The sequence below is a fragment of the Salvelinus fontinalis genome, chromosome 8 (assembly GCF_029448725.1).
Source record: "Salvelinus fontinalis isolate EN_2023a chromosome 8, ASM2944872v1, whole genome shotgun sequence".
NCBI lineage: Eukaryota > Metazoa > Chordata > Actinopteri > Salmoniformes > Salmonidae > Salvelinus > Salvelinus fontinalis.
The window spans coordinates 33149373-33174484 of record NC_074672.1 but is presented as its reverse complement, the minus strand read 5'-3'; the positions used below and the strand labels follow the sequence as shown (position 1 = coordinate 33174484).

Here is a 25112-nt window from a genome sequence, read left to right as displayed (position 1 = left end):
GTTGTTAGCACAGCTGGCTTTGTTCAGGGGCAGAAGGACAGATTTGTACCTTGTCAGCTCGGGGATTCGATCCAGCAAACTTTTGGTTACTGGCCCAACGCTCTAACCACTAGGCTACCTGCCGCCCTTAAATAGATATTTTCTAAATAATCTGCTGTTTCCAGCTACAATAGTAATTTACAACATTAACGATGTCTACACTGTATTTCTGATCAATTTGATATTTTAATGGACAAAGAATTTGCTTTTCTTTCAATGACAAGGGAATTTCTAAGTGACCCCAAACTTTTGAACAGTAGTGTATATATGGAGACTGTTTAATACCAAAAAATATGTGGTTGAATACATGTAAAAAAAAAAAATACAAAAAAAAAAAATAGGTATAGGAGAGACACTTCAGCACAAACTTCCTTTTTGATATTTTTTGGGAACTATCTGTTCCATGTAGTGAATCTGGTTTTCAATGTGTTCATTTTTTTTTGATACTTCAGGGGATCTTAAACTCCAATAGCTAAATGATCCTTGGTATGACCTTAAAACAATTCCATATAGTTTAGTAGAACCCCCCCCCCCCCCCTTATTGTAAGTAAGAATAGAATACATTTCTAAACTCTTCTATGTTTAATGTAGTTCCCTGTAGCTCAGTTGGTAGAGCATGGTGCTTGCAACGCCAGGGTTGTGGGTTCGATCCCCACGGGGGACAATGTTAATCATGGATGCTACCATGATTACAGATAGTTCTGAATGAATCGTGAAAAAGTGAGACACTCAAATATCGTACCCCCAAGACATATATTGGGGGGGGGTTCTTATTTATGCCTCTAACTTTCTCATTCATCATGATTCATTCAGAATTATCTGTAATCATGGTAGCGTCCACATAAATGTAGCAATGTTTAGAAACATATTATATTCTTATTTACGATAACAGTGAATCCAAAATGACACTACGTTATTTACCATCAATTTATATTGGGCACAAAATAATCTGAAACACAACCAAAACATTGGGGGGGACTACGTACAAAAAGTGTTATGATTTCAAAACGTTTCACATGATATGGATGAAAAAACCCTCAAATTAAAGCTGACTTTAACCTTATAGTCACTGTATAATTTCAAATCCGAAGTGCTGAGTACAGAGCCAAAACAACAACCAATGTCACTGTCCCAATATTTGTTTATCTCACTGTATATGCCTTGGTTGTATGGTCCATAGCTCTCTTGCCACTGTTACCTTTTTTTAAATACCTTTTTCTAACTCAAACACCATCTCCCCCTCTCTCTGCAGGAGTGGTACCCTCACTTCTTTGTCCTGACCAGCAGTAAGATTTACTACTCGGAGGAGACGTCTAACAACCAAGGCAACGAGGATGAGGAGGAGCACAGAGAGGTAAGGCCTTGCGGTACATCAGTGTTTCATCTGAAAAAATGTGTAGCAGTGGGAGGGAAAGGAGCCGGGGGTGCAAATAAATAGGCTGAAGCATGGGGTTGCCGATCTGCATTTACCCCATTGGGCAGATCTCAAATGTGTTCTCTTAACTAGTTATCATATTGATTCATTTATGTCCCAAGAAACTTGCATAAGCACTGAATAAAATCTAGGCCTATTTGTTAATTTTTCCCCCAACACTTTATCTGGGTTCCACTCCTTTTGCTCAACCAAAAATATTATCTGTCTCATCACAATTTAAGTCATTCAAATAAATAATTGACCGGTGTTACAATTGACCGGTGTTACGTTCAGCCCCACTCCCCTATGCACTCACTGTGAACATGCTTAACCATGCTTCTGCTAAAAACCATGGGTTTAAAATGGTGCAGTTTGTGCATATTTAGGAGTTAAGAAATAAATTAAGTAGGAATGGAAAGCTGGGATTCTCCTCTTTATAACAAAAGCCATTAAAACTGCTGTTTTCGCGATAGCAATAATTGTTGTGCATTGACTGCTTGTCAGAATGCATGTTTCCCTTCCTATGGCACTTATAACATGAATGAGCCACGGAGAGGAATATTTATCTGGCATAGAACACAACAAGCCGACGAGGTAAATAAAGACACTATTCCACTATGGGGTTGTTGTTTTTTCTATTAATTAGTTGTTTTGTTTGCAGATAAAGTACATGTGGAATGGAAAAATGCTCCTCAACAGAGTTTTTCATGTTCCATATTTTTTTTTTGTGTGGACGCAATGATTTTGCAGTGGCGCAGCATCACAGCAAATAAAGCCAGCGGACACTCAGCGGTACATACAGAACACCACTTTATGGTGCTTAATGCAATAGGACAGGGTTTCCCAAACTCTGTCCTCGGGACTCCACGTGGTGCATGTTTTTGATTTTTGGCCTAGTACTACACAACTGACTCAACTAATCATCAAGCTTTGATCATTTGAATCAGCTGTGTAGTCTCAGGGTAAAAAAACCTCGGGGTCCCCAGGACCAAGTTTGGGGAAACGCTGCCATAGGAGTTCCAACATTAAAGTCTAGCTGTCTGTCTAGGTCTCTAACGGTATGGATCAACATATAGCAGAGAAGTGGTTCCATGGGAAGCTTGGTGCTGGTCGGGACGGGAGACAGATAGCTGAGCGGCTGCTGTCCGAGTACTGTCTTGAGACGGGCGCTCCCGACGGGTCCTTCCTGGTCCGGGAGAGTGAGACGTTCGTAGGAGACTACACCTTGTCCTTCTGGTAAATCTCCCCTACTGTACCCCCCTCTACTCACTCTCTTCTCCTCACCCTTGTTCCGAGCTCACTCTGAACCTGCCTCACCCCACTCCTCATCCCTGTTCCTAGCACACTTACCTAACCCCCCTTCTCCTGACCCTCTGTCTCCTCACCCACCTCCTCATCCCTGTTCCTAGCACACTTACCTAACCCCCCTTCTCCTGACCCTCTGTCTCCTCACCCACCTCATTGCTTGCATCACATAGTTCAGATAATACTTGTGCTGTATGTTCGGCTAGGCCCGACTCTACAGTGCCCATAGGTTTGCTACACTGCTAAACCTTGGACCTGAACAGTTAATCAATCCAAATGGTTGTCCTATTGATTTTGTGTAGTAGCCAGTCACGGTGTAGGCTAGGCTGCTGGTCTCTCTGCTAATGCATGGGACAGGGCTGAGTAACTGGGATCATTTCAAATCAATACCTTATCTCTCTCTTTCACTGTCCACACAGGCGTTCAGGCCGGGTGCAGCATTGTCGCATCCACTCTCGCCAGGAGGCGGGCAGCCCCAAGTTCTACTTGACAGACAACCTGGTGTTTGACACGCTATTCGCCCTCATCATCCACTACCAGCAGGTAGCGCTGCGCTGTAACGAGTTTGAGATGAAGCTGACTGAGCCTGTGCCCCAGACCAACGCCCACGAAAGCAAAGAGTACGTCCAGCTTTCAAGGCTTCAGATAGTCATTCATTTCAATCTCATGTGTGTCAGTGATGACTTTATGAAAGGAGAAGGAGGGTAGGAAAGATGTAAGTATGAGTGTATGTTCTAGGTGGTACCATGCCAACCTGTCTCGGAGCCACGCTGAGAACATGCTGATGAGGGTTCCACGTGACGGGGCGTTCCTTGTTAGAAAAAGGGCAGAGCTAAGCTCCTTTGCCATTTCCTTCAGGTGAGTCCCAAACGTATAGAAACAAACGACTAAAGAAAAAGACAGAATTGTTTGTTCTGGTTGTTACTGATGGGTAAAATGCAGCATTCCTGGATTAGTTACTTGATATTAGGAAAGTTGACATACATTATCGCCTCACCAGCTTGCTAGAACTTGTTTTGAAAGCAAGACGTTCAGAGTACTGAGCTAGCTCAGAGAACGGTGACCTGGTGCAAACCTCTATGCCTTCTACCTATTAAAGATTTATGAGAAAGACCATTGTTCTCTTTATCCTACAGTTGGCAACCTAAGCCACAATATCGTAATATGGGACGGCAAGGGCTCTAAATAAAAACATGGCATTGGTAACTTAATGGCATTATGTAACTTTATGGGCGACCCTACCAAATTCACATAGAAATGTGAGTTATAGCTCTATTATTACCCTTGAATGCAAGTCTAAGATGCGGTAGATCTGTTCTAGATGCACTTTCTATGCTTCCCGTTAAGTTTAATTTGTGTCTCTTCACTTTCGGTTTTGTACACCAGCTTCAAACAGCTGTAACAACATTTTTGGTTCTGGAAAATATATTTGACAGCGGTTTAGACGGTACGATGATTCTCTAAACTATACTGTGTTAGATCACTAGTATAGCTCACGCAGCCATCCACCTGGCCTCCCGAGACATGTGTTATAGCGTCTGCTCTGTTATTACTGACTGGATTGTTTTGAAAATGGACAGGCCAGTTATAGGTCTAATTACAATGAAAAGCATCTTCCATGACCATGGGTTCTTGCCACTGTCGTCTTGGCGTCCTCTTTTGTTTACGGGGGTTTTGGTTCAGATTGCTGTGAAGCACCTGATGATTAATGCATGCAGCAGGACACGTACGTGTGTGTTTAACCCTGTGTTGTCGTCCCCTCAGGGCAGAGGGGAAGATCAAGCACTGCAGGGTGCAGCAGGAGGGCCAGACGGTGGTGTTGGGGACGTCGGAGTTCGACAGCCTGGTGGATCTCATCAGTTACTACGAGAAACACCCGTTGTACCGCAAGATGAAGCTCCGCTACCCTATCAATGAGGAGACGCTGGAGAAGATAGGCACCGCTGTGAGTGGACCACACACACTTGTGCTCATGATTGTTGCTGTAGTCAATGTAAGTGAGTTGGATATCCTTTGAACTGTCATGTATTTGTCAGGAGCCAGATTACGGGTCTCTGTATGAGGGGCGGAACCCTGGGTTCTACGTAGAAGCCAATCAGATGCCCACCTTCAAGGTAAGACTGCACCGGATCTCTCATATCCTGTGTGTTTACATCCTGTCTCCTTCCCTCTCTTTGCAAATGTAACAATGCAAGGATTGTGTGTGTGTCCTAACCCCTTCACATCGGTCTGCAGTGCACAGTGAAGGCCATGTATGAGTACAAGGCCCAGAGGGATGATGAATTGTCCTTCAGTAAGAACGCCATCATCCAAAACGTGGACAAACAGGAAGGAGGCTGGTGAGTGACATCACACACAGGAAGTCAGGTTCACCATCCAAATCTATCAAATCATCACAGAGCTACATGAGTTATCTGGGGTTGGTTATAGAACATCCTTCGTAAACCCCATTCCGTGTGTGTGTTAACTCTCTCACTCAGGTGGAAGGGGGACTGTGGTGGGAAGAAGCAGCTGTGGTTTCCTGCTAACTATGTAGAGGAGATCAGTCCTTCAGCTGTGGAGCCAGACAGATCAGTAAGGCCCTCTACCCTGTAGACACATACTGGGATATGCATCTGCTAATCCCACCTGCTAATAATCCACATTTTACAGCCACTAGTCTATGCTATGAGAGGGACTGTCATTTTCTAGCATTTTCGTTTATAGCAACAACATGTAAAATGCTGCTGTTGGGTTTTTCGATTAGCATTCACGTCTCCCCTCTCCCCCTCCCTCCTCTCCCCCTCCCTCCTCTCCCCCTCCCTCTTCTCCTACAGCAGCTGACAGAGAACAGTCCTCTGGGAGACCTGCTGAGAGGAAGTGTAGATGTGTCTTCCTGTCAGATTGGTGAGTAACTCCTCCCCTTCCTGTTTCTATCCTCCTGCAGATAGCATGGTCACCTTGCCTCGGGACGACCTCTAGATACTTGTATCTCCCTCTCAATCTCTTCTTTGTCTCTCACCACCTACTCTCTCTCTGTGGGGTTATCACTGTTCCCTCTCTCTGTGGGGTTATCACTGTTCCCTCTCTCTGTGGGGTTATCACTGTTCCCTCTCTCTGTGGGGTTATCACTGTTCCCTCTCTCTGTGGGGTTATCACTGTTCCCTCTCTCTGTGGGGTTATCACTGTTCCCTCTCTCTGTGGGGTTATCACTGTTCCCTCTCTCTGTGGGGTTATCACTGTTCCCTCTCTCTGTGGGGTTATCACTGTTCCCTCTCTCTGTGGGGTTATCACTGTTCCCTCTCTCTGTGGGGTTATCACTGTTCCCTCTCTCTGTGGGGTTATCACTGTTCCCTCTCTCTGTGGGGTTATCACTGTTCCCTCTCTCTGTGGGGTTGTCACTGTTCCCTCTCTCTGTGGGGTTGTCACTGTTCCCTCTCTCTGTGGGGTTGTCACTGTTCCCTCTCTCTGTGGGGTTATCACTGTTCCCTCTCTCTGTGGGGTTATCACTGTTCCCTCTCTCTGTGGGGTTATCACTGTTCCCTCTCTCTGTGGGGTTATCACTGTTCCCTCTCTCTGTGGGGTTATCACTGTTCCCTCTCTCTGTGGGGTTATCACTGTTCCCTCTCTCTGTGGGGTTATCACTGTTCCCTCTCTCTGTGGGGTTATCACTGTTCCCTCTCTCTGTGGGGTTATCACTGTTCCCTCTCTCTCTCGTCTAATCTGTATTGATACTATAAAGGTTCAATACACGGTCCTTCCATTACTACAGGCACATGCTGTGCCATGCACCACTCAGGCTGTTTGGTGCTCATTCCTAACAAACAAACTAGCACGCGTTCATGGCTGCCACAGCTCTCTCTCTGCTCTGCTCTCTCGCCCCCCTCTCTCTCATCTTGCGCTCTCTCTCTCCCCCTAGTGGTGCGGCCTGATGGTAAGGGAAGCAGGCTGCATGTGTTCTCCCTCCTCCCCGCTGCCTCTCCTAGGGCAGGGCAGGTCTTGGACATTGCTGCCAATACCCAGGAGGAGCTCAAGGAGTGGGTCATCAAGATCAGAGAGGTCACCATGACATCAGAGGCCAAGGTATGGAAATAATACGTTGTAGTAAATGTGTAAGAATAAAGAATGGAAGAAGCGTATACCATGTGCAGGAATACTTCCTCAGAAACTGAGTCTTATGGCTGTCTGTGAAGTAATGACTGTGTGAGTAGTGTCAAACTGAGTCTTGTGGTTGTCTGTGAAGTAATGACTGTGTAGTGTCAAACTGAGTCTTGTGGTTGTCTGTGACGTAATGACTGTGTAGTGTCAAACTGAGTCTTGTGGTTGTCTGAAGTAATGACTGTGAGTAGTGTCAAACTGAGTCGTGTGTGTGTGTCAGCTGGAGGAGGGGAAGATGATGGAGAGAAGGAAGAAGATCGCTCTGGAGCTGTCTGACCTGGTCATCTACTGTAGACCTGTACCCTTCGACGAGGACAGTAAGGATGCGTCTATACAGTTAAACACACTCTGTCACACACACACACACAAGGATATCTGACCCTCCCATCTCCCCCCTGCTCCTGTAGAGATTGGGACAGAGCGGGCGTGTTTCCGGGACATGTCGTCGTTCCCGGAGACCAAGGCAGAGAAGTATGTGAACCGGATCAAGGGGAAGAGGTTCCTGCAGTACAACCGGCTGCAGCTGTCCCGTATCTACCCCCGTGGACAGAGGCTGGACTCCTCCAACTACGACCCTCTGCCCATGTGGCTCTGTGGATCCCAGCTGGTCGCGCTAAACTTCCAGACTGCAGGTACAGAGGGAGGGAGGGATGAGTTGTTACTGAGTGAGAAGGGGGATTGATACACTGGGGTAGGAGAGGGAATTTTTCAATTAAAAAAAAACTTTTTTTAACAGTGGCTGGTTTTCCTTACATTACCTTTTTGAAGATGACTGACTGAACTTCTCCCCTCTCCAGACAAGCCCATGCAGATGAACCAGGCTCTGTTCATGTTGAACGGGAGGAGTGGCTACGTCCTCCAGCCACCAATCATGAGAGACGACAACTTTGACCCCTTTGACCGACACACACTGAGGGGCCTGGAGTCAGTCACCCTGCAGATAGAGGTGTGTGGTCTTCTATCCTTGTGGAAATCCTCAAGTCCCCACAAGGATTGTAAAACAAGGAAAATTTTCCCTCAAGGGGACATTTCCCACGTCCCCATGAGGACAACGGCTATCTTAAACTTAAAGGTTGGGGTTAGGGAAGATTTTTGGTCCCCACGAGAATATAAAAACATGTGAAGGTGTTTAAACTGTCTGTCCTCTCCAGGTGTTGGGTGCTCGTCATCTGCCTAAACACGGTCGTGGCATCGTGTGCCCCCTGATCGAGATCGAGGTGTGTGGCGCAGAATATGACAGTGCCAAGCAGAAGACTGACTCAGAGGGTGAGTAACACACCTTACACTAATACTTAATTCAACCAATCAGGTTCTTTACATCTAGTTAGTAGTTGGTTAGTTGAACCAAGTGTTATTTCGAAGAGAAGGGTCCTAGGTTTTAGGGCCAGGGCAAGGATGTAGTGATGGGTTTGGAATTAAGCTCGTCATTTCCTGTCCAGTTATGGAAAAACAAAGTTGTACAAATATCTAAGGATTGTGTGGCAACCTGATGGACAAAACATCTCCTAGTGTGTACACACAAACACAATATATGACAATGGGGACTTGGCTGATCTAGTCTTCTCTCTCTCTCCATGTTCTCTTCAGCGGATAATGGTCTGAACCCCACGTGGCCTCGGAAGCCTTTCCAGTTCACCGTGTGTAACTCTGCCTTTGCCTTCCTGCGCTTTGTGGTGTACGAGATTGACATGTTCAGCGACCAGAACTTCCTGGCCCAGGCCAGCTTCCCCATCAACAGCCTCAAGACAGGTAGGTGTCATATCGCACTAACATCCACTTGGATTGGCTGAGACAAGTATGATACACCCTGACTGTCTCTCTGACTAACAGAATAGTTTGGCATTTCAGATTATCATTCTTTTGGCATTACTAGACTCATGTCTGTCTGTCTCTGTGTGGTGTCAGGATACCGGTCGGTCCCTCTGAAGAACAGCTGTAATGAGGATCTGGAGCTGGCCTCTCTGCTGGTGCACATGGACATCACCCGGAGCAGGGTGGGTACTGGTACACTCACTGGACTGACTCCACCACCACTGTCAGAGTTCCAATCACACATTGGCAGTTATTCACTAGGGCCGGGATGGTACCAGTATCGCGTTACTCGTTAGTATCCTGGTAAGGAAACAAAATACATGTTTCCAACATCCCTAATGTTGGAAACAAATATCATTATGTTGTCACCCAGAATCACATTTAATTTCCAAGCTATAGTACACAGTATTTTACATACAGCAGGTTTTTAAAGGACCATAGTGTTATCTTTGTGTTTTTCATTTTTGCCATGGAAAACACATTGCATTACTGGTATCATCCCTAATATTCACTCCAACTTATTTTCTCTCCCTCTACTAGGCTGAAAATGGGGAGGTGCTGAGCCCGTTTCTGCCGGTAGGAGGTGTCTCTGCGGCGGTGGTTACCCAGACAGGGCGTGAGCGTCTTGGGGAGACAGGCTCCACGTCCTCAGCCTCCTCCATGTCCCCTCTGCCCCAGTCGCCAGCAGCCCAGACCCAGGCTCAGACACAGGCCTACAGAGGCAGGGAGGGCTCCTTCGAGGCCCGCTACCAGACACCTCTGGATGACTTCAGAGTATCACAGGAGGCTCTGCTGGACCTAGACCCTCAGAACAGGAGGTATGTGTAAGGAGGTATGTGTAACTTCTATCTGTCTGTGTTGGTGCATTTCAGTTTTGTGAGATTTTAGTGTGTCCTTGCTTGCTCTCTCTCTCTCCCTCTCTCTCCCTCTCTCTCTCTATTCCAAACCCCCCTCAGGATGATGCGCAGGACCAGAGTGGGCGGAGAGAACCGTGTTTAGGCCGAACCAATCAGGGCGCATTCCAACCCCTCCAGCTCCTCCCCGTACCGATGATGTCACTGACTGCTGTGAACACTGTTTCTATGGAAACACCCACCACCGCTTTGGCCTACATTTCAGGCAGCTCTCCCTTGCTCTGCTCTCTTTCTCTCCTCTGTGTGTCCCCCTCCTGGAGTGAGTGTGAGGTGGAGGGGGTGGGAAGGGAAGGGAGAGAGACGACAAAGATGACAAGAAAAAAATAATACGCAAAGAAGTTTCAGCCCTCGGCTAAGATGTCGGGAGATGGGGGATTTTGGCGTGCTTGACTCTGGCGCAAAGGTTTGCGAGGGAAAGAAGAATGGAAGAGGGAGGGATGAGATGGAGGGAGCTGTGAAGGTGTCAGTTTGAAACTGTTTTCCACGTTAGGTTATTATTTTTCTCTTCTCTCTGGCGTATATGAGTATATATATTTATTCCTGCTGTGCTGTTGGCCAGACGACGGCAGCAGCCAACCTGCTCTTAAAGAGCTTCTGTCTCCATGTTTTTTTAATTATTTTTATTTAAACTTTTAAACATTCATGTGATTTTTCTTTAATGTGTAAAACACGAGGGCTCTCTGTGGAGTAACTCAAGCCTTTATATATATATATATATACACATAGGCTTTTCTTATTTTGCCAAACTTGCATTCTGAAAACTACGGGTCATTCCGTTGCCTGCCTTGTGATGTAAAAGCAGTTTCTCTTAACAGTCTCTAACAGTAAAAACACTCACACTCTTACCCCCTATACACTATTCAATCTGGAAAGCTGAAGTGTTAGATTCCGTGATAGAAATGTGAAGGTAATTGAGCCGACAAATGCAGCATTTACAGTGAAAGCAGAGACTGCAAACGCGGGAACATTGTCTTTAAATTCCAATCACGCTGTAAAACTGAACTTCTGCGATGTGGCTTGAATAGAGCCCAAATATAGAACCTTGTCAAATGTGCTACCCTATTTGGAGATTAGCATGGCATTATTTTCCCTTTTTAGGATGCCATACTGCATTGTAGAGTGCTGGAATGAAAGTTGTGTCAGTAAGCAATGCTGTGAGTTCAAATGCTAGTGATGAAGTCACATCCTTAATGTTTTATCTCTGTTTCAATGTGGATATATGACGGCGGGAGGAGAGACGGGGTGCCACTGGATGCAGTGTGTTGTATTCAGTTCTGCCCACACGTTTACAAGACGGGCTTGGTTTTAGCAGACATTCCGGTGCCAGCGCAGAGCGATGTTTTTGTTTTAAATAATGTTTTATTGTAGCAAGTGTCTACAGTTTCTGCTCTGGACTTCAATACATTTCCACTTGGAATGAAAGGCGAGGTCAATGGAAGACATTAGTTATCTTTGTTTACCTATGTGTTAAAGTTGTCTAAATTGTAGACCGTCTTAACTGGTTTTGAGGGCTTGCGTGTAGATAATCTTAGAGTAGAGCGCGCTAGGAAGTCGACTAACCTAATTAAGTGCAGTATTGCTGGCCGAGAAAGACCTAACTGAAATCCTATAGACAGTATCGATTTGAAAGGCTGTAGGTCGGTGGTTCTTGTATGCATATTATTCAGCTGAGGGGATGTTTGTCTTTTCCATTGCGGCATTCCGGATGCTCCCAAAGATTCTTTCAGCACAGCTGTTTGCCACAGAACTGCTGATTAAGACTTCTGTATTAGACATGAAAGGGTTAAATCACTGTGGTCTATAGTGACATGACTCAGCCTGCAGGGGTCATAACAGCACATTTTTTATGTAATTCAAGTGAGATGAGTCAATTTGTAAATCTCCATAGCAGATCTTACTGAATGTATATCGGTGTTGTTCCTGAAAGCTCAATTGATCATTCCTGACTGACAAACGCCCCCAGTCGGTGGTTTAATGGAAGTTGCTCTCAGCAACCAATCTAAGGTCATGCACTTTTGTGCTTACCCCCACAATGGTTTAGGCTGGGAGTAGGGGACGCCGGAGTCATTTCACTTGATATGCAATGCCCCTCTTGAGCAGACCATACAGTCTAAAAACAGTATTTAGAATGTTATGCCATGGAGGGAATCTCCTTTTGAAGCCATATGGATTTAGTTAAGTGGAACTGAATACCTAAGGTCTGAATCTTCCCACCTTTTGTTTTGCGGCCAATGTCAAACTTTCACGGTAAGGTTGAGGGAATGTGTGCATGCACACACACTTTCGCTCTGTTGTCCCTGTTGTGCTACATAGCTCCTAATGCTGACCACTGTGCTTTCTTCCATGGGCCTCGACGTACACAACCATATATCTACATTGTTCTTTCAGAAATCCTGTTGTCATCTACGGTTTCTTTTGATCTAGACACATCACAATTGTGACTGACGGTCTCATTTACAAACCAAGCCTTTCTGTATTGTGCCTAAGCTATGGAGAAAAAGTATTCATTTTAATTTTGCCTTTCATATGCAACATATTCAAGCCTGAGAATTAAAGTACTTAATCAACTATGATTGGCCTGATCTTGTGCTTGTTTGATTATAATGTATAAACAGTCCTGTGAAAAATCAGTTTAGTGCACATTAACATCAGGCAACTGTAGGCCTACAGTTTACTGAGAAGGTTTGAAGTGTTAAGAAATTGCTCAATGATTAACTCTTCTGATCCACACACGTCAACCTCGATCATTGACTTTGAAAATAAGTGACAGGAAACCAATTTGTTACATTGTTTATTCTGCAAATATCTGTAAAAAGTATACAACAGGCCTAACTAAGTATGTTGGAACTTCTTTTACAGTCGGTCAAGATGTTACAGTTTAAGAAAGATCCATGAAAAGATAGACGACATACAGAACAGAAGCACTTGATGTTAAAACAAGGACACATCTAATATTCACCTCAAGTCTCCTTTAAAAACCTGTGCAGTTTCTCCTACCCCAGTACCAAAAACCTCTTGGATACAGTCCGTCTCTTCCCCTCCCTCACACCACTGATCCTCCCACTGGAGGATTGGTCGATATCTGTCCAGTCAATTTTTTTTAAACACCCCACACCCTCCTTTCACGTCTGCTGGAGTCAAAATCCCAACCTCCCCTCTCCCTCCATTCGCAGGAGAGGATGGGGAGAGAAACACCCCCCTTCCTCAGCAAATCCTGCACTTGAGTCTTAACTGGAACTTGTGGTTTTGAAGGAGAAAATGGCAGATTAGAGGATGTGAAGGAGTAGGGTGGGGGTGTCGTAAAAATGGAAAGCAGACAGGAGGCCATCTTCAGCATAGCGGAGGGTTGGGGGTTCAATGTCCATCCCCAGTAAAAGGGGTGGTTGTGTGGGTAGGGGGGAGTTCAGGGTCCATTTCTAGTGATCCAGTTACAATCACATCTGCTGTCATGCACTCACAACACTCCCTGTGCAAAGACCACCTGCATTGTCTCTCTGGGCCACCCCTAGACCAGGGTCTCCCAAACTCGGTCCTGGGGAGGACCCCTGGGTGCACACGTTTTGTTTTTTGCCCTAGCGCTACATAGCTGATGGAAACAACCAACTCATCAAGCGTTGATTATTTGAATCAGCTGTGTAGTGCTAGGGCAAAACCCAAAACGTGCACCGGGGGAGGGGAAACCCTGAACTAGACAAAGGCCCCTCAGTCTGTTCCTGTGACAAACGAAAAAATAAATACAATAAATAAACCTTGTATGTAGTGCTACTTTATGACAGTGTCATGTGCCAACATTCTAAATGCATATACCAAGAAAAAAAACACTACCTTTTTCAGGATTCACAGCCTTGGTGTCCACGCTCCTCTCATCTTTCGCTTCTCCACACACCGACTGTTCCATCTTCTCCTCACCTTCAACCGGCTCTGACGATCCTTCCTCCATGGGTGCTGGGTTGGGTGTTATTCCCCCTGCCACGGGTATCTCCTCTGTGGCTGCAACACCCCTGTCCTTCCCCTGCAGCAGTATAGGAGCCTGGGTAGAGAACCAGCGTCGTACCAGCTCTTCGGTCAGCCCACTAGCCTGGGCCAGCTCCAACACCTGTAGAGGACAGTCTTACTAATCACTACTGACAGGCATTCTGCTACTCAACTTTTGGACACACAGGCAGCATGATAGTATAGACACACTTTACATCCAGGTGCACAAATGCCATGTCATTTAATGATAATTTCTTGGTGTTATTACATGTAACTTGAACCAACTCAGTGGCCTTGTGGTTATAGTATCCGCCCTGAGTTTGGAAGTTCAATCCTCGGCCGAGTCATCCCAAAGACTGAAATATGGGACCTGAGGAGTCTGCTTGGCACGCAGAATTAAGGAGATTAATTGGGGGCAAGGCCCTGCGATAGACTAGCGTCCTGTCCAGGGGGTGTACTTGTACATCAAGCTACAGAAACAGGATCCTGCTCCTATGAGCAGCTCGTGCAAGGGTACTTCAGAATATGAAGATTAAAAGAAAAACTATCCCAGATAATTTAGAGTCCTACCTGTTCTTCCTCCAGACTCCCGTGGGCCTCCAGATGAGCCTTGAGCATCTGAGTGTCTCCCCTCTGGAAGTCCTCCTTCAGGACCATGGTCTGGTAGGCCTCCAGCCACTTAAGCTGGCCGTTCTTCTGCACGTAGCGACAGTCCCCGAACCAACGCACTACCTCAGGCCTGGGCAGCCCTGTGGAAGAGATCAGCTCGTCATACTGGGCTGCGCTGGGCCACTGGGTCCGGACAAACACCTGCTTCAAGAGGTGGAGCTGCTCTAACGTCTTCTTGCCCCGGATAGGGGAGGGTTTGGGGGACGCGGAGGGCTTGAGGGCAGGGGTGGAAGATGGTGCTGCTGGTTTTGGGGTTGTAGAGGGGGAGGGTTTAGGTGATGGAGATGGCTTTGGGGTTAGACTTGGAATTGTGGATGGAGCAGGGGTAAGGGTTGATGTTGGGTCTGGGGAGGGAGACAGGGTCGGCATGGTGGGGCTATCTGCCTGCCCTCCCTCAGACTCCAGTTTGCCATCTGACTCAGTCACTTTGAGCATCTTCAGGTTGATCTTAATTGGGTTCACCTTCAGCTCGGAGCCTGAACCATCCTCCTCTTTCTTCACCCCGACATCATCCTTACTCTTACCTCCCTCCTCCCCTCCACCTGCTTCCATCTCATCCGCTTGCTCCGCCCTCTCCAACTCCTCTTTCTTCTTCTCAGCAGCGACTCTCTTCCTGCGTTCAGCGAACCAGCCGTGGATCTCTCTACGGGTCATTTTGGTCTCGGCCCGGAGGCGGTCCACCTCCTCTCCAGGTGGGTCAGGGTCCTGGCTGAAGCTGGCCTCCAGCGCCCTCACCTAGTGGGGTAGAGAAGAGATTAGTGTAGGGTAGACGAGCATAGGTTTCTCATGTCCCAGTGAGCAATTTGATTGGCAGTAAATACACACTAAAGGGATACTTCACCTATAATAAAAAATGGTTTTATCATCTTATGGGGGGAAAAATTAAGCTGTGTGCAAAGTCAATCATCACAGTCACACCACCACTCACCTGCTGAGGGTCCCTCTCTTTGTAGCGGATGGCTGTGAAGTCTGGGGAGGGGGGTCTGGGTGGCCGTCTGGATGGGGTGGTGGGAGAGGTGGGTGTCTGTGAGGGAGGGGGGCTGAGGGCTGCCAACCCCTGCTGGGAGGTTTTAATATTCTCATTGGGAGTGGCAGTGTCCGAGAGGTCCATGGGGGTAGCACTGTTACCACGGGGCGTCCCGGGTGTGGTCGTTGCGCTAGCACCCCCCTGACCGCCCGTGCTCGAACGCCCCCCCTTGAGGTTGCGGAAGTGGTAGCGGCGGTCACTGAACCACTTACGGACCTCGCGCACGGTCAGGCCGGTGAAGGAGATTAGACGGTCCACCTCTTCCTGGTTGGGGAACTGGTTGTTGGTGAAGCTCTCTTTGAGCGCGCTCAGTTGCTCCACGGTCTTCTTGCTCTTGTAGAAGCCGGGGTCCAGGAAGGTGTTGGGGAGCGTTCTGGAGCTGGGGGTTCCACTGGCGTCTGTGCTCCCGCTCTGCGCCGGAGAAGATGAGGAGGAAGGTTTGGTGGAGGGGGAAGATGCCGCCTCTGTTTTGGTGGTGGTGGGGTTACTGGTAGGATTACTGGTGGTGGTGGGGTTACTGGTGGTGGTGGCAGTAGGGGTGGCTGTTGGGCCACTGGTTGTGGTGATTGTTTTCTTGTTGCTCAAGCTGCTGCTGTTAGTATCTTTGCTGCTGTTGGGTTTGTTGTCCATGGTGCTTTTAATATCAGCGGTTACTTGACTTTCACTTATCATTTTAGCAATAGTACTGCTGTTGCTTTTGCTGCTGTTGTTGCACCTACTGTCAGTGCTGCTGCTTTTAACCATGCTGATAGCATTGCTGTTGCTTTTCCCACTGAGATTAGCAATAGCATGGTTGATTTTACCATTGGCGTTAATGACTTTTCCAGTGCTATAAATGCTGTTCCCCCTGTTGTTGCCAAAGCTAAGGTTAATAACACTAGCGTGGCTGCTGAAACTACTGCTATTGTAACCACTACGGCTACTGCTGATGTTACTACTAGTACTCCCTGCACCATTTCTACTATTACTAGTACTACTGATACTACTAGTACTCCCTCCACTATTACGGCTACTGATGATGATGTTGTTTCCAATACTACTGCTCTCCACCACCATGCTGATCCCCTTATCGGCCACTAGGGCGGCAGCAGGCCGGGCCTGCATCATAGGGCGGGCTGCAGCTTGGTGCTTGGGTGTGACCGCCAGGGCCATGGGGGCACTGTTGACCTGGATGCTGTTGGCCATCATGGGCTGGGTGACAATCACCCCACCCTGACCCACCAGAGAGCCCTGGAGGATGTGAGGGATCCCTGTAGGCCCCAGAGAGGCAGGCAGGACCCTGATGGTGTGCTGGGCTGGACTGTGGTGGGTCTGGCTCAATGGCTGGTACTGGGTGCTAGGGGGAGATGTCTGTATGATGGTGTTGAACATCTTCTTCCTGGCCTCCTCTATCTCCTCTGGAGACCAGCTGATGCCCTGCTTGAGTCTCTGGGCGGTGAACCAGATGTTGATCTGCTCCTCTGGGAACTTGGTGACCACGGTGAGGTAGCAGAGCTCTGCCTTGGTGGGATAGGGGAACTTACTGAAGGACGTCTTGAGGAAGGAGGAAGAGTCCATGGAGGCGCTGTAGGTTGGGATGCTGCTCAGAGGGATCATCACCTGCACCACAGAAGGTTAAATATATATTTCATGTAGTACCAACATCGGAATTACATTGAATTTACACTACTTCATGTAACTATTTCATATAAACTAGGAGCAGATTTACACTGACCGCTCAAAAGGCACTGAAACCCATGTATTTCCATGGTAAATGTAAATACACTGTAATTAAACTTCATCAAGCTGGACTGACACTAGTCAATCACCAGACACAAATTGTTATGTTAAGAGCTCCAGGCCTCCTGGTAAAATGACAGGAAGTAAATCAATGTTTGTACCTTGGGCATGTTCTTGGAGGAGGTGGATGTGGAGGAGGAGAGGGCAGCGGACACTGTGATGGGAGCTGTCTGATGGTAGACGTTCCTGTTCTGGACCACTGACACCACCTGGTTCAGAGAATAGAAAACAAACATTACTGTCGACAGTCTGATATGAAATGCATTCAACTCCCTGAGGAAACTTGTACACATTCTGGCAATGTAATTCAATGAAGTTAATTGAGCACCAATTGTAATTTGCAGTAATGGACTGACCAAGATGTGAAACACAGAAAATATCAAATGCACTAAGTACCTGTGTGATGGCAGTCTTGAGCATGGGCAGAGCCCCCGAGCCGTTCACTATCTGGATGGCAGAGGGGAGCGTGACCTTGGTGGCTGTCCCGTTGTGCACTATGGTAGGGACGTGGGTAACCGTCACTGTGGGGGTCTCTTTTCTCTCCATCTCCTTGGACTTAGAGATGGGGAGGGTGTCTGGGGAGGGTTCATCAGGAGAGGAATGGGACACCACAAACCTCTTGGACTCTGACTTCCCTTTCATCATCCTCATGATGGGGGTCTTTGTGATGGTGATCTCTGTGTCCCTCCCGGTCTCTGACCCTGTCACCAGACTCTGCTCCACCACCACCCTCCTGTCCCTCCTCCTCAGCTGCAGGGTGGTGCACACTGTGCTGGGGTGAACCTGGGCATTGTGCAGGGCCAAGCCCTCAAACTTGGCCGCTGACACCCCACAGTCCACGCACTGGAAGCTGGGGTCAGCTCTGAAGTCCGGGTGGCCACTGTAGACGTGGTCCAGGAACAGGTTTAGGTCCTGGGTCTCAAAGTTACACGGCCTGCAAGTGTAGGTGCCACACCCATCTTTGACATCATTGACCCCCTCAGGCCTGGATGATTTGCCTGGGGATCGCTCCCGGGGGCTCTGCCCGTTACCGCTCGCACCCATAGAGGGGTAGCCCTGTTCCCGGGCCTGTCGGAGGGAGAGAGGGTCTGACAGGCATGAGTCCTGCTCCAGCTCCTCCCGGAGGTGCATGGTCTTATGGGGGATCATACAGGGTATGGTGGATTTCCTCTTGCTGGCCATGGTTGGAGCGGATGGTGTGGGGAAGGGAGGGGGGTTGTGGTAGCAGGCCAAGGAGTACAGCAGTCAGTTTGTAGTTCAGTTGGGGCAACTATGGACCAGCCATTGGGAGGGGAGTGTGGTGAAACATGACCATGAGTTGGGTTTGCTCACGTCTCAGTGTGTTTGCGCTGAAAACAAGATGGAGAGAAGAAAAGACACAATTAAGCTTCAAGTCATCATTATGAAACTATACTGTAAGAGGTCAATCATTTTTATACCGAGTCCCAGAAGCATATTACACAACGTAATGAAATTCATTTGATACAGACAAAGGAAAGGCCAACATGCTCTGATATGAAAGATGTCTTGAATTGTGGTACAGTATTCTATCATTTTCAGTGTTGTTTCTTTGTCAATAAATACAGTCTGCTCCTTTAAAAACTCAACTCACAAGCCAAGTAACTCAAGGCTGTGTTTTATTGGCCAATATTGGGTGTTTCTCTCTGCTCCCCTCCTAGTCTCTCACTCTTCTGTAAAAAAGTTTTTTATAGAGCTATCCCAGGCCACCCCCTCTCTCCTCCACGCCTCTAACTTCCCCAGCCTCATACACAGTACACCCTCAGAGGGAACACAACCCACTCTGGACAGATGCAGCACAGCGCATGACAGATCCACACTCATAGGCTGGCCAAACAATTCACACCACCAAAGAAAACATTAGTGAATATTTTCAAATCTGTAGCGGGACATTCACTCCACAGGATTTTGGTAGACTTCATTTGGGGAAAGGTGGGATTCGTATTAGGCATGCGAATGGCACACACAAAGATTCAATCTCTACACTATCCAAACTTTTCCTATGTTATAACTACCCCTACAACAACAACAAAATGGCGTAGCTTCCTGTTAGGTGTGCGACTTCTCCCTTCCTTCCCCTCACTTCCTCCCTCCCAAGATGCATTGGTGAAATAATGGAGGACAGCTCTAGGGCAATTACTCCCAACGGCACCACACACACACTACCAGTCCTTCAACCCAAAGCCTCCTCCATGAACACAATGAATCCCCCTACCTTATAAGGAGCTTACACACCTCTGTCTCTCACCTCTGCCACATGGCAGACATGTCCACTGTGCAAATTAGGTCAGCGTCATCTTACCCTCTAACCCAAGTTCCCTGCATCCACACACACACAGGGTGGAGCAGAAACCATAGTAAGATAAAGTCGGCCCTACACACTGGTCTAGGACCTGTTGTGTTTCCCTCCTGATGGCGCCGAAGAGCAACGTGTTATTTTGTAGTCCCAACTGACTGGACCCAAACTGCCGACCAACGTTCCAGTGAGCCTCTGAGCTATGGACTAAATGGTGTAGGGGTGTAGAGTTTCAAATCTCTTAAAGGTGCAGTGGCTTTTGGAGGACTGAGGTGGCGGATGTTTTGCGAATAGGACATGGTGTTTAAATGGAGTTATGGAGAAAAAGCTTGACCTAACTTACTAATCAGCGCATCTGTATCGATTCTATCAATGGGGGAGTCTTGTTCAATAAAAGAGAGTGGGTCGTGTTGAAAATACACAATCACTGAAGACGATATTGCAAATGATAATCTGAAAACAACGTTTCATCTTTTGTTGCTACTGTGAGTCTCCTATATTACGCAGCAAGCCAATGACCAGTCCCTTCCGTAACATATTCACCAACAGCAATATCTTATGTTTTTTATGCCTCAAACTGTGTTAAAAGTAAAATTGCTAACCTCATTGAAAATACTTTCCGGTCTTCTCCAAAGCATCATACTTTTCCTCTACACTGGTGTCTGGTGTACGAGTGGTTAACAGGCAGAGCAGGCCTTTGCCATTGTGGGGGGAACGCGATCCCCCCCCAAAGGGAGTAACTGCCCTCCCTTTTGGCTATAGTGCCCCCCTCTCTCTCTCTGCAACCCGCCACTCCCTCTCCCCTGCCATTCAGTTCTGCATCAGGGGGCACAGCTTTGCCAAGGCAGCCTAGTCACATGACCAACACAAAGGCTTATGGGGGGGGTGGGCAGGCCCTGCCATCCATCACATGGGCCTGATGGGGAGAGGGGGGGAAAGAGGTTGGTGGGGGATGGGCAGGAGGGTTGGGGTGAGAGTGGAGAAGCGAGGGGGGTGTTAACGGTCTCGGAGGAAGCAGTTAGGTGTTTCAGCCAGGAATTTTCTGCCCCAATACCACCCCCCCATCCACCCAACCCCCGCTCTCTTGCTCCCTCTGCCTCTCTTCGCACTACAATCACATCAAGTCATTTCTCCTCCCCCTCCTCGACTGCGAAGACTGGAATGTTCCGCCGCAAGCTCTTCAGCCAGTGGACACAACCTGAGAGCTGGGCTGCAGTGTGTGTCTGCACATGTGTTTTTCTGAATGAGCATGATATGTGCGTGTGTGCCTTTGTGCCGAGTACCACACGCCAGCCCCCGACTGACTACAACGAGCAGTTAAAAGACACAAGATCACAAACTGTGTGTGAACCCCCCATTAACACCTTGGAGCACCACCGTTAGGCTAACTTGACTACTGTAGGTTCACACAACACACAGCTAGGAGGAGAGCTCATTCTCCAGGTGGACTTTTGTTAAGCAGTATTTACACTGAGTATCTCTGAGAGGAACATTTCACAGAGATTACATGAACAAAGAACCTGCTTCACAGGAATTGAGAAGATACATGTATCAGTACAACACTGGTGAACCTCTCCTCTTGATCTCAGCAGATCTCAGACAAGCCCTGTTGACTTATGGGAGATCTGCTGAAAACTAAAATATGGGTCAGAAATGTTTTTCCATGAGCACAGCAAGACTTACCATGAAGCTTGATTGTGTGTCAGTGTGGGTGCTTGCATGCGTGCGCACATCAGTGTGCCTGTGTGTGAGCATGCGGGGTGTGTGTGAGCACGGGGGAGTGTGAGTGTGTGCTTGTCTGCATGCCTGTGCGTGAGGCTTGTTTACCGAGGCAGTAGGGCGGCCATTTTCCCACACGACACAGCTCGCTGTGACCCACACAGACAGAATGTGGTTATTGTCCTGACACTCAAATAATCTGTCAGAGGTAGAGCGCTCAAACTCACATGCCCACCCGTCGCTCTATCATACCCTGGACTTGCCTCTATACTCTGTGTATAGTCCAATATTAGCCCCCACACACTAGAGACCAACGCTCCAAATAGTCCAGGAGCGTAGCCGGCTGGGTGCGTACGCCATCCCAGCCAGCATGACATCCCTGACTATGGCTCCTGTCCCTCATCTCTGCTGTATGCCTGTCTGTCCACGTGACAGTGTCCATCTGTCTGTCCTCTCTGTGTGAGAGAGACTCTCCCATATCCCCTAGCCTTCCCATGTTTGCTTGCCTCACCCCTCCCCCTCCCTCCCCCTTTTTCTGTCCCCTCTTTCTCTGACCCACTCCCTTTCTGAATAAGTTCGGCCAAGAGAGACAGGTCGGCAGTGCCACTGGTATGTTACTGTCCCCATGGCAACTGCCCCCCCCACCCCCGTTCCCTCCCACTCTCCTCATTTCACTCACTCGTGCATCCACCCACAAGCTCACACACAAACAAACACACCTCAAATGCCATCCAGGTCCTGGCTCTAGTGGGCTTGTTTTTTCCACACACTCCTGTGAGTGGTGACTGGAGAGTCCGTGCCCTGCTCCTATTTCAGTGCCTCACTCACGCGGTGTGCATGTCTTCTAGGTGTGGTCGCCCTCGCCAGCGCACGCTATTGGCTGGTGCGAATGGCGTCCTTTCCTTTCCTGCTCACACTCTGTACAGACAGACGCCTGGGTCACTGCCCACCGTTACTGAGAGACAAGCTGGGAGCACTGAGGCCAGTTCTCTTTGTTTCCCTGAGACCATCTACCCCTTTAAAATATCCATACTCCCCCCATACTACCCCTACAGTTACCCTTCTACATCCCTCCTCAGCTCCCTCTAAACCAGGAGTATGTGGTAGTAATCTCTCCTTCCATCACCACCTCCTCCTCCTTTCCCTCCTCTGGCACCACAGCAGAGGCTTGTCTCTGAGGTTTCCCTTCATTCAGGCTGTATCATTTGTTCTTCACTTTTGGCAACAGAAACAAAACCCTAATGACACTGTCTCTACACATTGTCACAGTTCAGCTGCTGCTGAATCCCAATTGGGCTGTGTTCAAGTCAGGGAGCGCAAACGGCTTCAAAAAGGTTGCGAAAGCCTGCGTTGCTGTGGCCACTGGCAGTGCAGGCTTTAAAGCTGGATTGTTAAGAGGGTAGGGAGAGAAAAATGGCGGAGCACCACCATGCTCTGTCTGTGCTGGCCAACCTAAAATGGCTGACATCACAGGCTGTTAGCCAGGCAGTGCTCTGCCGGTTACTGTTGACCTAAACCTGCTGGCTCTGGACACAGGCACACACGCTCTCTTCCTCCTTTCGCTTCCAATCCTCTCCTCCTATAGAAAAAGGGGTCTTACAGCAGACAGCTTTAGTGGGGTTTTGTGGAGAATAAAAGTTGAACAGTTGATAAACGAACGCAGGCCAACACAGATAATAGTCCAAGTTTATTTTGAAAAATGAGGACGGGCAAGAAAATGTTTAACTGCTACCCTTGCCAGACATGTTGATGAAATACAGGCAAATAGTTATATGTTTTTATTTATAAACAAATAAGGGATTGTTTAAACTACCACGTGCATGCATCAGCTAAATGATTCTGTGTGGCCTACATCTCACAACAACAAGGCCAATGGAGCCATTGGGGACACTTTTCAAATCTGATGGTAACAGAGTCAGATATTAGAATCATACTAATGCAGCCTATGCTATATTGAATTACTGTCCATATACAATCAAGCATTTGTGCCAACACCAGGCCTGGCAGACTGTGCCACAAAGAGAGAAAGGGAGGGTGTGTGTGCGAGATCAGGGAGATAGGCACACCACCATGACCTCAGGCAATCAATTCAACACAAAACACAGTTACTGACTAAATGCACCAACAACCCATTAATAAATGATTTAATGAATCACATCTGAAACACTGAACCCCCCCCTTCATATCATAAATGACTAGTCTACCTTTTTCTCCCCAACAATGGTATGTCAGGGGTGAAAACTGTGACATGGTTGATTAATAGATAGCTGGATTAGAGTTGGGGCTCTATGGCTGTTTTATCATGTGGACATCAGATTCAAATTTGCCCTTTGGGAACAGCTTTGAACTAATATCTATCATGCACAGAGAGCATGGCAATGTTGACATGTGGTGGGAGTAACCTAAACAGCTACTGCTGCTGCGTGCATACATTCATATAGCCTAGGCTATCAGGCATCCACAGTACATTAGTCGAGATATGAATGTAAATATGAAGAGACAGAATAGTGAAAACTATATTCTGAAAACATTTATCATCCAAATACATTTGATTACTAAGCAGACAATGTCTGTCATATCTAGAATGGGAAAAACATAGTATATTTAGTCTTATACTCCAATAATTGTAGATTACAAATTGCATAACAGCGTACTAAACTGGCATGATCAAACGATTTTATGACATCTAGATATCTTAAAGTTAAACTTTCATAGCCCATATTCCTCAAAATCGTGCACGAGGATGCAATATGATGGACTGATTACAATAAAATCATTCTACATAACCCATAACGCCTAGAGTGCGTCAGCGTAAAGCAAGTTGTTATGATAACTAACTACATTAGTTAACTGATAAAACTGTGATTAATTAAAATTGGGAAAGTGATTTTAAGAGGAAAGCCTGTAAATTACATCTCGTCAATGAGACAGTCAGGAAAATTAATTGATACATTGTAACAAAACTGGCGCGTGTTGTTCTTCCGCTCAATTGCGGAGTGAGCGATAAGTTAATAGGCTGGCTACATACATCTTTGTAATATTGTAACCAATTCAGAACAGGGGAAGAGACAAGCCTCCAAAAACTACTCGCCCCTTGCTGTCGCCATTTTATGCGAGCGACATGCAGCTGGCTAACATTAGCACCATTAAGGTAACGCTCGCACAACTTTGAAAGGGTAAAAACTCGTTTTTAAGAATAAATTCACAGAAACCTTACCTTATTTGATAGAGGTGGAGTTCAGATTGTGGAAAAAGTCAAAAATTAACGTAAGCATATGTAACAAAATAAATAAATAATGTGAGATTTGGGGCTTTGTTGATGCCAACTTAGGTAGGGTGGTACCTCTCTCTTCCTCGAATGGTGATAAACGTGATACTGGCCACTTGGGCTAGTGACACAATGGCCCCCGTCGTTCTTGTTTATTTCGAATGGCTCTCACAGCTTCTGGAGGCGTGTGGAGAGGGAAATACGACGCACGTAGTCAGCATAGAGACAGGCACGTGGTACAGAACGTCATTACCGACCTCTTAAGACCTCAGATCGTCTTGAATTTAGAGAGAGAGGGGTTTCATAATAAAGATAAGTGAACTTCACCCTTCAATATGGTAGTCTAAATTACTCATGTTAAAGGCTTTCCTTTCAGTTGGTATAGGCTAGTCTATACCTCTATGCCACAGGAGGTTGGTGGCACCTTCATTGGGGAGGACTGGCTCATGGTAATGGCTGGAGCGGAATTGGTGGAATGGTATCAAATACATCAAACACGTGGTTTGATGCCATTCTATCTGCACTGTTCCAGCCATTATTATGAGCCGTCCTCCCCTCAGCAGCCTCCACTGCTGTACTGAGTTAGGCCTAGTGTGTTTTCATACCCTAGGTTTTTAGCCTAGGTTACTTTTCTGCTCTTATGTCTCATGGGGTGTGAATGCGAAACAGCTCTGATCCTGCCACCACAGCCTCATGGTTATCAGACACATCAGACAATATTTCCAGTTGCATGTGAAGTC

At 47.3% G+C, this 25112-nt stretch overlaps 2 protein-coding genes and 1 non-coding gene across 6 annotated transcripts in view; 2 read left to right on the top strand and 1 right to left on the bottom strand.

Annotated features, from left to right (window-relative positions):
• The window catches only part of plcg1 (phospholipase C, gamma 1), a 33012-nt gene extending 20818 nt beyond the window's left edge, over positions 1-12194 (top strand). The window contains exons 16-33 of one of the 3 annotated variants that reach the window (XM_055932833.1): positions 1292-1393; positions 2502-2689; positions 3178-3378; positions 3497-3616; positions 4523-4703; positions 4795-4872; positions 4994-5097; positions 5239-5332; positions 5578-5644; positions 6657-6820; positions 7116-7212; positions 7303-7527; positions 7693-7841; positions 8047-8161; positions 8483-8644; positions 8801-8889; positions 9248-9525; positions 9664-12194. In XM_055932833.1, coding sequence (XP_055788808.1) covers positions 1292-1393; positions 2502-2689; positions 3178-3378; positions 3497-3616; positions 4523-4703; positions 4795-4872; positions 4994-5097; positions 5239-5332; positions 5578-5644; positions 6657-6820; positions 7116-7212; positions 7303-7527; positions 7693-7841; positions 8047-8161; positions 8483-8644; positions 8801-8889; positions 9248-9525; positions 9664-9706 — 2457 coding nt within the window. In that variant the 3' untranslated portion in view covers positions 9707-12194. Of the gene's footprint in view, positions 1-1291; positions 1394-2501; positions 2690-3177; positions 3379-3496; positions 3617-4522; positions 4704-4794; positions 4873-4993; positions 5098-5238; positions 5333-5574; positions 5645-6656; positions 6821-7115; positions 7213-7302; positions 7528-7692; positions 7842-8046; positions 8162-8482; positions 8645-8800; positions 8890-9247; positions 9540-9663 lie in introns of all 3 variants that reach the window. The other 2 variants (XM_055932832.1, XM_055932834.1) reach the window with 2 other exon arrangements.
• trnaa-ugc (transfer RNA alanine (anticodon UGC)) lies at positions 630-703 on the top strand. Its single transcript has one exon. It is a non-coding gene; the product is annotated as a tRNA-Ala (tRNA).
• Positions 12195-12399: 205 nt separating the features above from the next.
• On the bottom strand, positions 12400-24623 carry zhx3b (zinc fingers and homeoboxes 3b). 2 transcript variants are annotated; one of them, XM_055932835.1, is made up of 7 exons: positions 24322-24623; positions 17468-18420; positions 17173-17280; positions 15194-16891; positions 14167-15000; positions 13447-13717; positions 12400-13334 (listed from the first exon to the last, which is right to left on the bottom strand). In XM_055932835.1, the coding sequence occupies exons 2-7, from the start codon at positions 18251-18253 to the stop codon at positions 13324-13326; spliced, it is 3708 nt and encodes a 1235-aa protein (XP_055788810.1). In that variant the 5' UTR covers positions 18254-18420; positions 24322-24623; the 3' UTR covers positions 12400-13323. The 2 variants fall into 2 exon arrangements, with proteins under 2 accessions (XP_055788810.1, XP_055788812.1); XM_055932837.1 differs by lacking the exon at positions 24322-24623 and adding an exon at positions 19988-20081.
• Between the last annotated feature and the right edge of the window lie 489 nt (positions 24624-25112).

Coding starts and splice junctions, on each gene's coding strand:
- zhx3b (XM_055932835.1), bottom strand. CDS start 18,253: ATGGCCAGCAAGAGGAAATCCACCATACCCTGTATGATCCCCCATAAG. Junction 16,892..17,172: donor CCTCCAAGAACATGCCCAAG/GTACAAACATTG, acceptor TCTGTGGTGCAG/GTGATGATCCCTCTGAGCAG. Junction 13,718..14,166: donor GGAGTCTGGAGGAAGAACAG/GTAGGACTCTAA, acceptor TGTCCTCTACAG/GTGTTGGAGCTGGCCCAGGC.